The following is a 15,889-nucleotide window of genomic DNA, read 5'->3' on the forward strand; positions in this document are numbered from 1 at the left end:
ATTGGTTAACCAACCAAATACAAAACCGCCTGGATCTGTCACTGAACGACGTGACTTTAAACCTACATTATTTGATCATGTAATGTTTTCATCTACCCTCAACTGCCTTAAGGAGCCATTTGAGGGTAGATTTTGTTTACCTTTTTTTAAATACCTAAAGATACAGACTATAGAAAAGTTAATCAATCGTGTAATGTCAATTAAAGAAATGAAGTCGATGCCGTGAACCAGTTCACCAAACAATACTTTCACAAGTTTCGTAATAAAACTCTGCGTAGAGGGCGCCACTACCACTTTCTGAGGGCTTACCACGAATATCGAAAATTCGTTATCTGTCTCTCTATCATTCTCGCATATTCGAGCGATAAAGAGGAGCGAAATTTCGATTTTTTTCATTTCACTTTGATGCATCAATGTCATACTAAAAACTTCTCAAAAAAGGCATAGTATATATAACTTGCTCTATGGTTTATGTGATGTGATGGTGCTGCTCTCTGGTGACAGAACATTGCAGTAATACTCCGCTGAGATAAATCAAGATACCTGCGGCTAATTTCAATGTGTTAACTGATCATTCGTAAGCCTTATTGTTAAGACTCTCGCTCGTTTTTGCCCAGAACGCGCAAGTTGTGGAATGAGCTACCTTCTGAGGTGTTTCCCTTGCGCTATGACATGGGGTTCTTCAAGAAGAAGGTATTAAGGGTTCTCAAAGGTTGGCAGCGCATAAGTGGCTCTTCCGATGTTGCTTATGTCCATGGCCGGCGATGACTGCTTCCCATCAAGAAAAAAAAAAAACCATAAGGCCTATGTCAGTTAAGATTAAGTAGTCGTATAGGAAGTCCTGGTTTAAAGCATCCGCAGTTCAGTCTTCTTCGTCGTAACTTTGCATTAGATGTCGAGCCTGAAACACAGTAGGTGTAGGTGAGGGCTACAGTTGGCACACAGTACATGAAGGTCCAGAAAAACAGCTCTCAAATTTCTGCTTACCATAAGATTTGAATAATAAATAAGTTAGATAATAAGTAAGATAGATACTCCAGCGCTCTGCCATCTGAGCCACCAAAGCACCTCATCCATAGGCAGCAAATTTTCCACCATATGGGTCTAGAAGACCATATTACTGTCTTGGGTGAGTTCAAGTCTCACAAAATCATCGTTTGCAGGCGTTTCTGCCTGTTAAATAATACTATAAGTTTGAACATTGAATTTACCTCACGTCCAGTCCAGTCAGTATCCATGATGTAAAATGTGAATCTTTTGTTTCAGGGGTGACCAATACGTTGGAGTTGCACTGTCTACCACGAAGGAAGAATATATGGCACGTGTATAAATAAATAAGTATTATAGGACATTATTACACAAATTGACTAAGTCCCACAGTAAGCTCAATAAGGTTTGTGTTGAGGGTACTTAGACAACGATATATATAATATATAAATATGTATAAATACTTAAATACATAGAAAACACCCATGATTCAGGAACAAATATCCATGCTCACCACACGAATAAATGCCCTTACCAGGATTTGAACCCGGGACCATCAGCTTCGTAGGCAGGGTCACTACCCACTAGGCCAAACCGGTCGTCAAAAACATCTCTTTTTAGTTGCTAGTGGGTTTATAAAGTATTAAATGGAACCTCTTGCCTAGAATTATAACTATAAAAGATGAAACCTTCCTGCCGTTTTTTCGATGAAAAGAAAAGATTCTTCGCAATTTTTACAAGCTTTTATCTAGTTTAACCTGTCCCGTTGTCGGTCTGTTATCAAATCTTGCAAGTCAAATTTGATCCACTTCCCGGTTTCCGATTGAGCTGAAATTTTGCACGCATATGTAAGTCGGGTGACAATGCAATATTATGGTACCATCGGGCTGATCTGATGATGGAGACAAGAGGTGGCCATAGGAACTCTGTGATAAAACAACGCAACGTAATTGTGTTTGGGGTTTTTAGAATTAGCTCGATGAGTATTAGTCGCCTTTCAAAAAAAGTACAGTCAGCGATGAAAGCAAAAAATGAAATTTTTGCCAAAAACTTATGTTGAACATAATTTTGACTACGTCTAGCTAAAATATTTAGATACGACTCAGTTGGGCTCTGCTCTAGATCTGGAATGACATCCGCTGTGCTGTGCCCTACCACACATAGCGAGATGAAATTCACAATGCCCATACCTCTCTTTTGGACGTAGTTTAAAAACGTACCCGGGTCCAAGTACCCGGAGTGGGAGTTAAGTACCTCTTCTGATGAGTGGTCCTTGTAGGTCCGTTTTCGGCGCATAAGTGGTCGCAAACAAGTAAGGAACCCAGCGTAGACCAGCAGCAGGGCGATCAGCCAGACCACGGTTATCACCACCACCTGAATCACAGAATAAATAATTATACTACCATACAGATATGTACTTCCTACAAAACCAAAGTTTGACTGCGATTCAGGGACGAATTATGCTGTCCCTCTCTAATGTATGGCTTCTCTTTCGTCCATTTAGGGTTGTCAAAATTCAAGTCATTATCTTATCTGTGGTCGTGCACGCATAGGGACGTCAAGTTGTGCCAACCCTAATAATTGCTCGGAGAGATGCCGAGTCGAACGGAGCCGGCAAAAGCCGAAAGGAGGACCATGAGAATGAAATTTGATTATATCTACGAATAACCTGTCAGTGCGTCTTTATGGCAAGAGAAAATGTGGTACCTTTTACTTGAAAACGACTCATATTTTAAACCGGTTAGCCCTTTCTCCGCCAAACACGTTTAGTTGGCCTAGTGGTTAGTGACCCTGCCTACGAAGCTGATGGTCCCGGGTTCAAATCCTGGTAAGGGCATTTATTCGTGTGATGAGCATGGATATTTGTTCCTGAGTCATGGGTGTTTTCTATGTATTTAAGTATTTATAAATATTTATATATTATATATATCGTTGTCTAAGTACCCTCAACACAAGCCTTATTGCGCTTACTGTGGGACTTAGTTAATCTGTGTAATAATGTCCTATAATATTTATTTATTTATTTACACGTCTACAGACGCGCACGGCAACAATTTAATTTTAGCTTTTTTGCATTCTAATAAGGTTTAATATGGCGTTTTTACGTAATACTAAGACTGTAACTGAACAAAAAGAACGACAGATATATGGAAACGTTGATACACTTTTTTCTATATTAACCCCTTATTCATAAACGTCTACTAAAGTTGACAAGCCGCTAATAATTATTTGTCCCTTTCCGACGTATTGGTATGGTGGAAAGGGACAAACGATTATTAGCGGCTTGTCAACTGTAGTAGACGTTTAAGAATAAGGGGGTTAGGATCGAAAGAGCTCGTGAATCCTAGTAGATTCTTATAATTTTCGAATAAAAAAATCACTTGAATTAGAATGGGAAACAGGAGAAGTTTTAAAATCTGTGTATGATCCATTTGCATTTATACCAATCAATCAAATAATTTATTTGCCAGAATACTGTTTTAAATTAGTTAGTATACAGTTTTTTTGTGCACAGTGTAATCGGCCCACATACAGGCACGCAAATATTATGAATTAATTACCCTTTGGATTAAATTGATTACATTTTAAATCAATTTAATCAAAAATCATTAAATATGAATAAATTGTCAAATAAAAAAAACTAAAATTGTTCTGTACATAGTGTAGTGTTCATATTGTTTAATATTTGTATGTAGTCTATTAGTCAGTGGTAATTTGTAATTCTTTGCAGATTTATCGGATACTCCACCGAACACTGTCTATGACCGTAATATGATAAGATTCTTTTATTTTCTTTTCTTTTGTTTTCTCGAACATTAAAAAATACAAATTATAAAATAGTCCCATTACATTCAATACATTCCTTAACACTGTGTGTGTACTTTGATTTGCTTACTTTAATAACAGTGGTGTTTCTCGTCTGGTATTTGCATTCGCACCGCGGGCAGTACTCGCCCTCTCGGCCTTTTAAATCGACGAGCCGCGGCAGCACCACTTCGATGCAGTTGCTGCAAACAAAATAATATAAGTAATTGAAAAATTGGTCTCACAAAACATCAGTTCCATTTCACCAATTATCGCTGTTCAATAGCAAATGAAAAAGTTACTATAAAAATTGTTAGGCCAAAAGGCCGATCTAGACAGCACAGGCTGTGCAAGCAAAAGTTTCAAAATTCGTGATTTGAAAAGTTGCTCACCTAAGTAGGAATTGCTCTAAAGCGCTCTGGTACATATTTAGTATGGGAGTGCGACCGTTTAACAATTATAGATCGTGTAATTCACGAAGACGCGTGCCTTGCCCGAATAGGGTTGTTTCCATCTACAAATCTTAGGGCAGAATTATATCCCAATAAATTATTTTGGATTATAAGAACATGTTAAACTACTTTTAGGGGACCTGTAATGACCATATTTTTGTAAATATTGAATTTAAAATATCTTTTGGCACACGTCACGTGACCAAACTCGAAACGTCTTTAAAGATTCCGATGACGTCACAACTCTCGGATTGACACTGTTGACAGTTAGGTGATAAACAACAAATGACAAATGTCAGTTGACAGTTCGTATCTTGTACGTGTGTATGTAGTTATGTGTCAAACCGTAAACTGTGACGTCACACAATTTTCAAAGAGCGTTTTGGGCGCGAAAGCATCTGTCAAAATATATTTTGTTAATTTGTCATATTTAAAGCCGTTTTTAGTATAAAAGTTGAATTTTAGGGCAACTTTTAGTTAATATAGAACGTAATACAAGCGTTTCAACAAATTGGAAACAACCCTATTGTCATATAATTAAATCTACACGTCATCGTGGATGAAACACAGAGTTGGTAGACCTAGTCCTCTTGCGCTCACGATCCTGCGGTGGCATCATGGTTCCATTTTTATCACTTGTCACTATGCCCGTCACTTTCGCGTTTACATACTTGTTAGAACGTGACAGGCATGGCGACAAATGATAAAGAGCCGACCATCTTAGCCCTCCTGGTGTGTGTATATGGGCGTGACATACCACTTGCTGGGCGGCACGTCCGCAATGTACAGCTTTCTTTGCGGACTCACAGTGCTGTTAAACACCATGGCGGGGCTCGGGCACACGCAGCGACAACGCTTGTCTTCGTACACTTGACCCTGGAAGGAAGGAAATGACCTTTTAGCAAAAATACCAGCTTCTAAAATAGTACGCCATCTTTTTAATAAATTTATTGTCAACGCGAGCTTTACAGATAAGACATGTTTTGCACTATGTATCGAAAAGTGCCTACGAACAGGGAACCCGCCTAGCAGTTCACTAGTAGTAAAATTAATACTTCTCCAAATGTCGTTTGATGCTGTGTGTCGTTTGATCCGTACCATTTATTTATTTTAATTTTTTTGGCAAATATCGCTGACTGTACTTTTCTTTCCACAGACAACTAATACTCATCGAGCCAATTTCAATAAAAACAAAATTAATTTTTTTGAAAAAACCCACGACGGTTAAAACGTAGTTGAAAAAGGATGCACAAATAAATGTTTACTGCAGCGCCCTCTGGTGAGTTGTCACCGTAAGACCTATCTAAGAACATGCACCAATCAAACCCGAACCCATCACTGAAAACCGCATCAAAATCGGACTAGTAGTTTTTAAGAAAAATGGCAACATTAGTTTGCACAAACATCCTCTCACCCCAAACGCATATACCGTCTCCGTTCCGTCGAGGGTAAAAACAAGTGTGCAATTATTTACGAAATCGAGAAAAATATATGTCCTAGGTAATAAGATCGCATCTTTTAAAAGACGGTTTAAAGGGTAACTGTATCAGGTGGAAGGTATAGAATAGCCTTTTGTCCGGGTCTGCCTAATGCGTAGTCTGACTAATTCCCGTTATGTCTAGACCAAGCGAGAAATAGTCGCACTGAGACTTAGGCCTAATGAGTTTTTATTCAAATGCGAATCTGGCACAAGAAGACTTAAGCCTCTTAAGGAAAATTAATATAAGGAAAATATTATTAATAACCAACCTCTAATTTTGTACTGACTGATTATTATACAAGGTGCCCGTGAGCATTGCGAGAGATTTTAACGGTGCATTCCTGATGGCAACCGAAGCAAAAAATGTTAAATGAGTTTTTGTGAAAATCGACAAAAAAAAAATGTTTTTTTTTTCCCCCTTTTTTTGAACACTCCTGTACATAAAACGTAATTTTTATTGATAAACACATAACCTAAAATTTACTAAAAAGTTTTTTTTATTTGGGGGTTGCATAATATTTTTTTTAATGTTTCGATGTCAATCAATAGGTATATCCAGACTAGACCTCAAAGTGGCAATACCAGTCAAAAATGTGTTTAGTACCGACTTATGGCGAAAGAATGATTTCAAAAAACATTTAATTATCTCTGAAACTAGGCCTAATCCAGAAAATTTTATATGACATTTTAGTTTCTAAATATGACCTGGAATGCTTAGTTATAATGTCTCGTAATGCTCATGGGCACCTTGTATACTCTATATCTATGAGTTGAAAAAAAACACATAATGAGAAATTTGTTTGTATATTTATTTATACTTTATATTTATTCATTAAAAAAAAAAAAAAAAAATTCGTTCATTTCAGACAGAATCCATAGTGAGTATTAATAATAATTACATAACACTTAAGCTACGAGTATGTTAGTATTGTACATGCCAAATAAAAGTAATAAATAACAATAATAATAATTTAGTTTAAGTATCTGCCCCCCCCTGGAACACCCGGCACTTGCGCATGCGTTCGAACCCAGTGTCCCAGAATGGGGCAGTCCGTTTTCTCGCTTATGACCCTCAGGATGGGGTTGTGGCTCCCGCGCACCCTGCACATGAGTGATGCGATACGTTTACGAATCACCGCGCCAAACCCCTCCGTGTGCGCGTACGCAAACATTGCTGAGGCGCTGCAGTAGCGCGGGAGCCCCAACAATTTCATTTATACTTTATTACACATAAAATGTTAAGTACAAATGGTAGACTTAATGCCTTAAGGCATTCTCTACCAGTCAACCACTGGGTCAAAAAGAGACTTTTGTTAGGTGCAGGCTTTGTACTTGAGACTAAGATATCACTACCTACTATTTACAAATTAAATACCTACTAATTAATATAATATAATGAAATCATAAACTTAAACATATACTTTGCATAATATACTTACATAAATATCTACATATATACATCATACATGTACCTACCGAGAAACATATAATGCATAATATAATATATGTCATAATAACAGTAGACAGCTTTGGCACTAGGCCAAAGCTAGTGACCCTGCCTACGAAGCTGATGGTCCCGGGTTCAAATCCTGGTAAGGCATTTATTCATGTGATGAGCATGGATATTTGTTCCTGAGTCATGGGTGTTTTCTATGTTTTAAGTATTTATAAAATGCTTATATATTATATATATTGTTGTCTAAGAACCCTCAACACAAGCCTTATTGAGCTTACTGCGGGACTTAGTCAATTTGTGTAATAATGTTCCTATAATATTTATAAAATTTATTTATATAATAATATGTGCAAACTTTCTAATTATATTGAATTTGTTAAAATACACCATCATATGTTTGATTTTTCAAACACTCACTCAATCTATGACCACATTACCATGATAATGTAATTGCGGCTGAAGAGAGTATAATCATAGTCTCCTAAAATAAAAATATGATGACTTAAAAAAAAAGAAAAACGGCTTGTTGAAATGTCAATGTTTAATGTTGTTAAAAACATTGATGTAAGTAAAAGGGGTTAAAAAGCAATATTCATAACATAATGTACTTACCAAAGTTCCTAAAATAAGAGACAATAAAATCACTGTATTTGTTATCATTTTGAAATATTAAAATGTTTAAAAAAAGTTTGCAATAAATTGTACTTTCATCAAAATGGCCCAAGTTGAGTCCAGTCTTACAATAATACACTGTATTTATTTACTACATTTTTACCACCGCACAAAACGCATCTAACCATCACAGCAGCCAACAGGTACAAAATTTACAAACTGTCAGAATGACAGCCGCATGACAGTGGCCAGCGACTGCGTTCAGCATTTTATTTTATATTTATACTGAGGTGGGTTATGTACTGGTGAGAAAATAAATAAGTACATCTTTATGATATAGTATTAACCTATTCAAATAAAGCCTCTAGCTCCGTGTTTTATGGCACACAAATCGTCAGATTGTACATTTATATTGTAATAGTCATTTAAAATCTTGGAATTAACTAAAATAGTAGGTTTTATTGTTTGTAACTAAAACTGACGATATGAATCAATATGAATTGACAGAGATAAACTAATAGCCGATATATGACTTAGAAATTAAAAACAAAATTATGAACGCATACATAATTAAAACTTAACACATGACATTATGGTTGCCATTATCTGTGGTTTTGATTGTCATATCATAAATCCATAATCTGTGGTACTAAAGGGCTGCTGACGGATGATGTTTTGAAGTGGGTAGAAGCCAAATGTGTTATTTTTGTGATGAGTGTTCGTGTCATTTTTAAGGTAAATACGATTTATTTTCATTCCAAACTACCCTATATTAAAGCACATTTACATTATGCTCGGATAGCGGCCGATGACGATGTAATGGCCTGCGCGCCGACGGCCTGCCTAGGTGGCATTTCGATGTCAGAAAAATTGGAATATTCTGGGTTTGATCATATCACTATTTGTTAGCATATTTGTCGTGTAAAATGCGATGCAAAGTGCAAACATAGTAGATTTATATGCTGATTAAATGGTTGATTGGACGTTTTGCGTGGTTACGGCGATACGGCGATGGAAGTCAAGTTTTGTGATGATGATTTGTCCCTACGCTGTGGGAACGTACAGCTGCTATCACAGATGTCAGAGGTTACTTTGTACGTACATTTCTTTATCCAATTATAAGGAGGACCTTGAGTTAGTCACTGGCTAATATTTAGTGTGAGTACGTACTATAATATAATGTTTGTTATGTATGTCTGCTTGGCGATGGTCGGCCCTTGCGTGTCATTCTGTAACAATAACATTGCCTTAACCCTTTTGACATAACATCCCCAAAAAAGCAGCTGTGCTCTTTGATTTATTTACCTACTCATATTTTCTAAGAGTAATAAAATAACTAATATTTATGAAAATCTGCTTGTAGAACAGGAAAAACAAGTTAAATATTGCACCTTTATATAATAATATTGTGATTCAATTATGCCATATAAAATTATTAGATAGCACTTGTGTGTATATGTAAATAAATATATGCCACAGAATGCTATTGATCCTGATAGACAAACTAGCACTATCATGCAGTGTTATAATGATTTGTATTATAAAATAGTAAGCATGATTATGACATTTATATACACATGTTAAATAAATATTATAGGACATTATTACACAAATTGACTAAGTCCCCCAGTAAGCTCAATAAGGCTTGTGTTGCGGGTACTTAGACAACCATATATATAATATATACATATTTATAAATACTTAAATACATAGAAAACATCCATGACTCAGGAATAAATATCCATGCTCATCACACGAATAAATGCCCTTACCAGGATTTGAACCCGGGACCATCGGCTTCATAGGCAGGGTCACTACCCAATAGGCCAGACAGGTCGTCAAACATGTATAGTTATATATAAATACATACATAGAAAACATCCAAAGTTATGAAAAATTAGCATTCCATGCCTGAAGGGTCCTTGTGCTCCATGTGCAGAACCCTTCTGTGATCAAAAGCCACCCTTGCCGTAAATACCCTTGCCAGCATTCAAAATCATGGCATTTATAATGTCTAAATTGAACTTGAGAGATTTTTTCATGTAGGTTTCTTACAAAAGTGGTTCTTAACCTTTGGTCTGCAAATGTATAAATCAAACTACCCTTGAGAGAAAAGGAGGTTTTTGCCTAGCAGTCGGACACAATAGGCTAATAAATAATAATAATAAGTAGTGAAAACATTTATATGGCAGGTGCTGTCTTTGCAATAACCCAGTCTCATAGTACACCCAAACTTCAATCCGTAGACTGTAAACTGTTCACTTTTTCTACAATAGTCCCAATGCCTGCTGCAACCGGTTCATGGGTGTCTATTGCTGCGCCTGTTAACGGGTTCCAGCAGGCTTCTACATTGATATTGATATTATAGTTATAGTCAGTCATAGAGTTTGTTCGGAAAGAGAAGAGTCGTGGAATGTATTGGGCTCCGTATGTTCCACAACTCTTCTATTTCCACAAAGACTCTATAGATCATGTCATTTACGACAATGCGGCATGCATATGCTAATATTATGTATGTTTTTAAAGATTAGATAAGTTTTTAAGAAAGTTACTTAATTTAAGCTCGGAAATGCACCCTTGAAATTCTTCAAAATTCAAAAAAAAATTCTGCAAGTAGGCCTCAAGGGCTCTTTTACAAGTCAATACAACATTTATAGTAACATCATATAGTGACATGAAAAATACATAACAACATTTATAAATACAACAGCCAATACCTGGGTAAACATTACATTATAATAATCTTAAAATAAATAATTACTACAATACAATAGAGATGTATAGTCTCTATGGTTAAAAACACATTAAATCAGGAGATGTAAAAGGTCCCCAATGTCAGAGTACTAATACTAATTAAATTTGGAGGTGTAAAGTCTCTCCAAGTGTCAAAATAAAATGTATACTAAATAAATAAACCGCGTCTGGACTGTTAAACTAGCAGTCTCATAAACTAATGCTACAGAATACATAACTAGTATGTACCAAGTCAAATATATTATACAGTATGACAGAGACGTATAGTCTCCACGGTTAATACATCAACTTTGGAGATGTATAAGGTTCCCACGGTCCGTTTTCCTACTTAATCTTCTCCACTTTGCCCGGTCTTCGGCATCCTCAGATGTGAGATTGTTCTCTTCCATGTCCGTTCTGACGACCTCCAGCCAGCGCTTCTTAGGCCTCGGTAGGCCTAAGAAGCGCGGCACCCTTGAAATTAAAGAAAAAAAAAAGTGGTGTTTAACAGATGTATTTAAATACCTAGCTATTATATTATTATTATCTAGTACCTTAGACACTGTGAGACTAGATTTTATTATTTATTTTTTACTATTATTAATATTTTTTTTATACGACGTCAGTGGCAAACAAGCATATGGTCTGCCTGGTGGTAAGCAGTCTCCTTAGCCTATGTACGCCTGCAACTCCACTATAGAAATATTGGAAAAACAAACTCTGCCCTTGTCTCGTCAATAGCTTCCGTGAATTTTATAATATTCGTGATCCGGCACATCACTCTCTGAAACTTCTAATATTTGAAAACCCGTATGAAACGATTACATTTCGTCCTCAAGTGATACTAGATTTTAACCCTTCTTTGCATGGTGATGGAATTTTCCATCATGTCCTATTCATTAAAGGTAGTTTTGGGTGGTTGACGTTTATTTTAAGACTCATGTTTTAACAACAGTACAGCGTGAAATGGAACGTAGTTTTGATAAAAAAAAATTGACATTATGTTTTTTCATTTGCGAGCGTTTCGCGCCATTTACGAAAACTGTACCTTGTATTTCATATTCTGAGTTTATCGGACTGGAGTATTTACCAGAATAATTATCAGGTAAATCAATAAATATTATAGGACATTATTACACAAATTGACTAAGTCCCACAGTAAGCTCAATAAGGCTTGTTTTGAGGGTACTTAGACAACGATATATATAATATATAAGTATTTATAAATACTTAAATACATAGAAAACACCCATGACTCAGGAACAAATATCCATGCTCATCACACGAATAAATGCCCTTACCAGGATTTGAACCCGGGACCATCAGCTTCATAGGCAGGGTTACCCACTAGGCCAAACCGGTCGTCGACCGCCGATTTAATGAAATAATTTATAATAGTACAGTCGCTTTTATGTTGCGCCTGACCGTAATGACAATATTATGATAACCTAATCCAATTTGCTAGCCAGCCAACGCTGTAGACAATATTGATTATGGCTTACATACGGCGCGTTTCTAATTATATATTGTACCAAAATATACATAGAAAGCCGTCGGTAAGTTGTTATTACAAGAGACAAGTATCTCAAACATCGGTTATTGTCAGTCTTTAAGTGCTACCACTGTACAGTCAACCAATTTAAATCCTAGGCCTCTATAGAACCTTGTCGCTTTAACTACTAGATACTTGACACCCATCACTGAATAAGCACTGTCGTAGAAGTCATTATGGCATGGTTCTATAGTGGCCTAGGAATCAAATTGGTTGACATACAATACTTTTTCAATAAATTATTTGTATTTGTATTGTCGACTAATTCTAGATAAAAACTGGGTTGAGTTTCAATACACTTATTATTTGAATTTGTATTGTATTTACAACACGTCGACCCAAAAGTTTTATCGCCAGCTACAAACTAGTGTGTTTGCAGTTACTAACACGAAATAACGGATGTTTTTGCATTATTGTAGTTTTGTAGATGTCTATTACCAGTAAAACTTCAGTTAACTTATTCTTAATAATTACAATCCCGAAACAATACATCCAAGTGTTTTCCTCTCCTCCCAACCTCCGTGTCACCCAGGTTTTTTGTATGTTTCGTTTTTTTTCGCATTCCCGCCAATAGGCAAAACCCGCCAATGGAGCCAACTTCAGAGCTAATCTCTATTTATTTACTTTTCTCTTTGGCTAATCAGCCAAACGAATAGACATTTTAAAAGATCTTTTAAATAAAAACATCTAAAATAGATTGTAACACACCCAACGTGCTAATAGAAAAAGGCGAGAAATTCAAATTTTCAATGGGAAGTCAACTATTCATGGATACATTTTTAAAATTTTGGGTGTGCCGGAGTATATAATAATGATTTCGACATTTATGTCTCCTAGAATGAATTAGTACGCGTGTTTTTTAGGGTTCCGTACCCCAAGGGTCAAACGGGACCCTATTACTGGCCGATTTTTTATTTGAGCGTTTGACTGTCATATAGTCTGTCAAGCCATTTCTGTCCGTAGAAAAAAGCGGCAAATTAAAAAAAATTAGGCGCGAAGGTTTATCGTCCCATAGAAAACTTAAAATTCGCGCCGTTTTCCACTGAAAAACTTGTTTTACCGGCTATAAATCTCAAATTAGTGATTAAAATTGTGTTCGTGCGGAGGCTAGATGAGATTGACGCCAATTTCTTTTCTAAGTTGTCAATGTGATCATCCCGTCTGGACGGACCTTAAAAACCGGCAAATTGTCTATGCATTAAAAAGTTTGTTTTTATAAAGTTTTGTGCAAAGGTTGGGTTTGACTAATAGTGCTAAATTCGTAAATAGTTAAAATAATTAGTATAAGTGATATACAGACCATAGTGTACGTACTACTTACGGCACAGCGCAAAAGGTAATAATTTGTTACCAGATCGATTGAAATCTACAAACAAAATTGGTTACTCTTGTATACTTCGATTTAATTTTTATTACAAAATATATTGATACTAATAATACTATTGTACATTGTGAGCTGCACTTTTAATTTGTTAGTATATTTTGACAAAAGATAATGGTTTTAATGGTATATAAAAATAATAAAACTGATAATTAGTGTCGACTATATTCTGTTTTTTTATTCCGTAGACTAAAATAACATTTCATGTGATACTAAGAAATGTCATGTCTTACATATGAAACGTAATTTTAGTCTACGGAATAAAAAAAAGACCTTAGCTGAAATACACGAACAACAAATGTAAGAAACGTCAGTCGCGTCCAACGAGTGACGCATCAGGCTCTGTTGAATTCGCGCCAAAATTTATGAGCGTTTCAACCGCTCCAAATTTTTCAACTTTTTAAAAAAAATTTAATAAAATAATGTGAAGTATAATTCCCGTGGGATCAGGTTTGGGTTCTATCCAGATATACCGGGTGTTTCCTGTAACACGAGCAAATAATTACACCATATATTGTACTCCTAAAACGATATAACTTTTGACTAACAACTTTTTAAAATTATGAAATCTTAAGATTTTATATTTTTCATACAAATTTAATATTATTTTCAATGTACGCTGACATCAGTGTGTTTGACGTTGCTTGTCACGCTTTAAACGTAACAAAATTCGTAATACATTGCGTCTTAGAATTAACTTGAATGTGTAATAAAAATTAAAACATAAGTTATTTTTAAAAGTTGCTGAACAAATGTTGGTGAGTTTGAGGAGTACAGCCTACAGTTTAATTTATTGCTCGTGTTACAGGAAACACCCGGTAGATATTCTAATTGTTGGTAAATATGACTAAAACAACTATACGATGCATATAAGACAGCTTGCGATAACCGCTCTCGTATTAATTTAGTATAGGAGCGCGACAACTTACTTCAGTATTAAAAAGCGGCCAAGTGCGAGTCGGACTCGCGCATGAAGGGTTCCGTACAATTTAAGACGTATTAAAAAAAATCTTCTTATTAGATCTTGTTCAACATTTTCCCACTTTGGACACACATTTTACCACTTTGGAAGTGTTTCTCGCGCAAACTATTCAGTTTAGAAAAAAATGATATTAGGAACCTAAATATCATTTTTGAAGACCTATTCATAGATACCCCACACGTATATGTTTAATGAAAAAATTTTTTTTTAATTTTATGACGTATTAAAAAAAAACTACTTACTAGATCTCGTTCAAACCAATTTTCGGTGGAAGTTTGCATGGTAATGTATATTATATATTTTTTTTAGATTTTTCATTCTGTTATTTTAGAAGTTACAGGGGGGGGGGGGGGGACACACTTTTTTTCACTTTGGAAGGTTCTCTCGCTCAAACTATTCAGTTTAGAAAAAAATGATATTAGAAACCTTAATATCATTTTTGAAGACCTATCCATAGATACCCCACACGTATGGGTATGATGAAATAATTTTTTTTTTTTTAATTTCATGACGTATTAAAAAAAAACTACTTACTAGATCTCGTTCAAACCAATTTTCGGTGGAAGTTTGCATGGCAATGTATATCATATATTTTTTTTAGATTTTTCATTCTGTTATTTTAGAAGTTACAGGGGGGGGGGACACACTTTTTTTCACTTTGGAAGGTTCTCTCGCGCAAACTATTTAGTTTAGAAAAAAATGATATTAGAAACCTTAATATCATTTTTGAAGACCTATCCATAGATACCCCACACGTATGGGTATGATGAAAAAAAATTTATTTTTTTAATTTCATGACGTATTAAAAAAAAACTACTTACTAGATCTCGTTCAAACCAATTTTCGGTGGAAGTTTACATGGCAATGTATATCATATATTTTTTTTAGATTTTTAATTCTGTTATTTTAGAAGTTACGGGGGGGGGGGGGGGACACACATTTTACCACTTTGGAAGTGTCTCTCGCGCAAACTATTCATTTTAGAAAAAAATGATATTAGAAACCTCAATATCATTTTTGAAGACCTATCCATAGATACCCCACACGTATGGGTTTGATGAAAAAAGATTTTTTGAGTTTCAGTTCTAAGTATGGGGAACCCCCAAAATTTATTGTTTTTTTTCTATTTTTGTGTGAAAATCTTAATGCGGTTCGTAGAATACATCCACTTACTAAGTTTGAACAGTACAGCTCTTATAGTTTCGGAAAAAAGTGGCTGTGACAGAATCGGACAGACAGACGGACATGACGAATCTATAAGGGTTCCGTTTTTTGCCATTTGGCTACGGAACGCTAAAAACATTACCCTCCTGACGCAGTCGGGTAAAAATATCTACGAAAATAAAGCTCTACGGGTAAAAATGAAGTGTTGTACAACGTGACAGAATTATGCTACCTTTAGGGCTCATTCAGACGGCCACGTCTGAAAATATCGATACGGACAAAGTG

At 35.6% G+C, this 15,889-nt stretch overlaps 2 protein-coding genes across 3 annotated transcripts in view; one reads left to right on the forward strand and one right to left on the reverse strand.

Moving 5' to 3' along the window:
- Nucleotides 1-412: 412 nt before the first annotated feature.
- Nucleotides 413-7,949, reverse strand: LOC133526327 (transmembrane protein 9B-like). Of its 2 annotated transcripts, XM_061862897.1 has the most exons (5): nucleotides 7,793-7,949; nucleotides 5,002-5,120; nucleotides 3,884-3,995; nucleotides 2,242-2,361; nucleotides 413-901 (listed from the first exon to the last, which is right to left on the reverse strand). In XM_061862897.1, the coding sequence occupies exons 1-5, from the start codon at nucleotides 7,838-7,840 to the stop codon at nucleotides 863-865; spliced, it is 438 nt and encodes a 145-aa protein (XP_061718881.1). In that variant the 5' UTR covers nucleotides 7,841-7,949; the 3' UTR covers nucleotides 413-862. The 2 variants fall into 2 exon arrangements, with proteins under 2 accessions (XP_061718881.1, XP_061718872.1); XM_061862888.1 differs by lacking the exon at nucleotides 413-901 and having other exon boundaries at nucleotides 1,609-2,361.
- Nucleotides 7,950-8,407: 458 nt separating this feature from the next.
- LOC133526459 (roquin-1) overlaps nucleotides 8,408-15,889 on the forward strand; it is a 42,650-nt gene continuing 35,168 nt past the window's right edge. Inside the window, exon 1 of the mRNA XM_061863114.1 lies at nucleotides 8,408-8,886. Coding sequence (XP_061719098.1) covers nucleotides 8,804-8,886 — 83 coding nt within the window. The 5' untranslated portion in view covers nucleotides 8,408-8,803. The remainder of the gene's footprint in view (nucleotides 8,887-15,889) is intronic.

The sequence above is a fragment of the Cydia pomonella genome, chromosome 1, assembly GCF_033807575.1.
Source record: "Cydia pomonella isolate Wapato2018A chromosome 1, ilCydPomo1, whole genome shotgun sequence".
Lineage (NCBI taxonomy): Eukaryota > Metazoa > Arthropoda > Insecta > Lepidoptera > Tortricidae > Cydia > Cydia pomonella.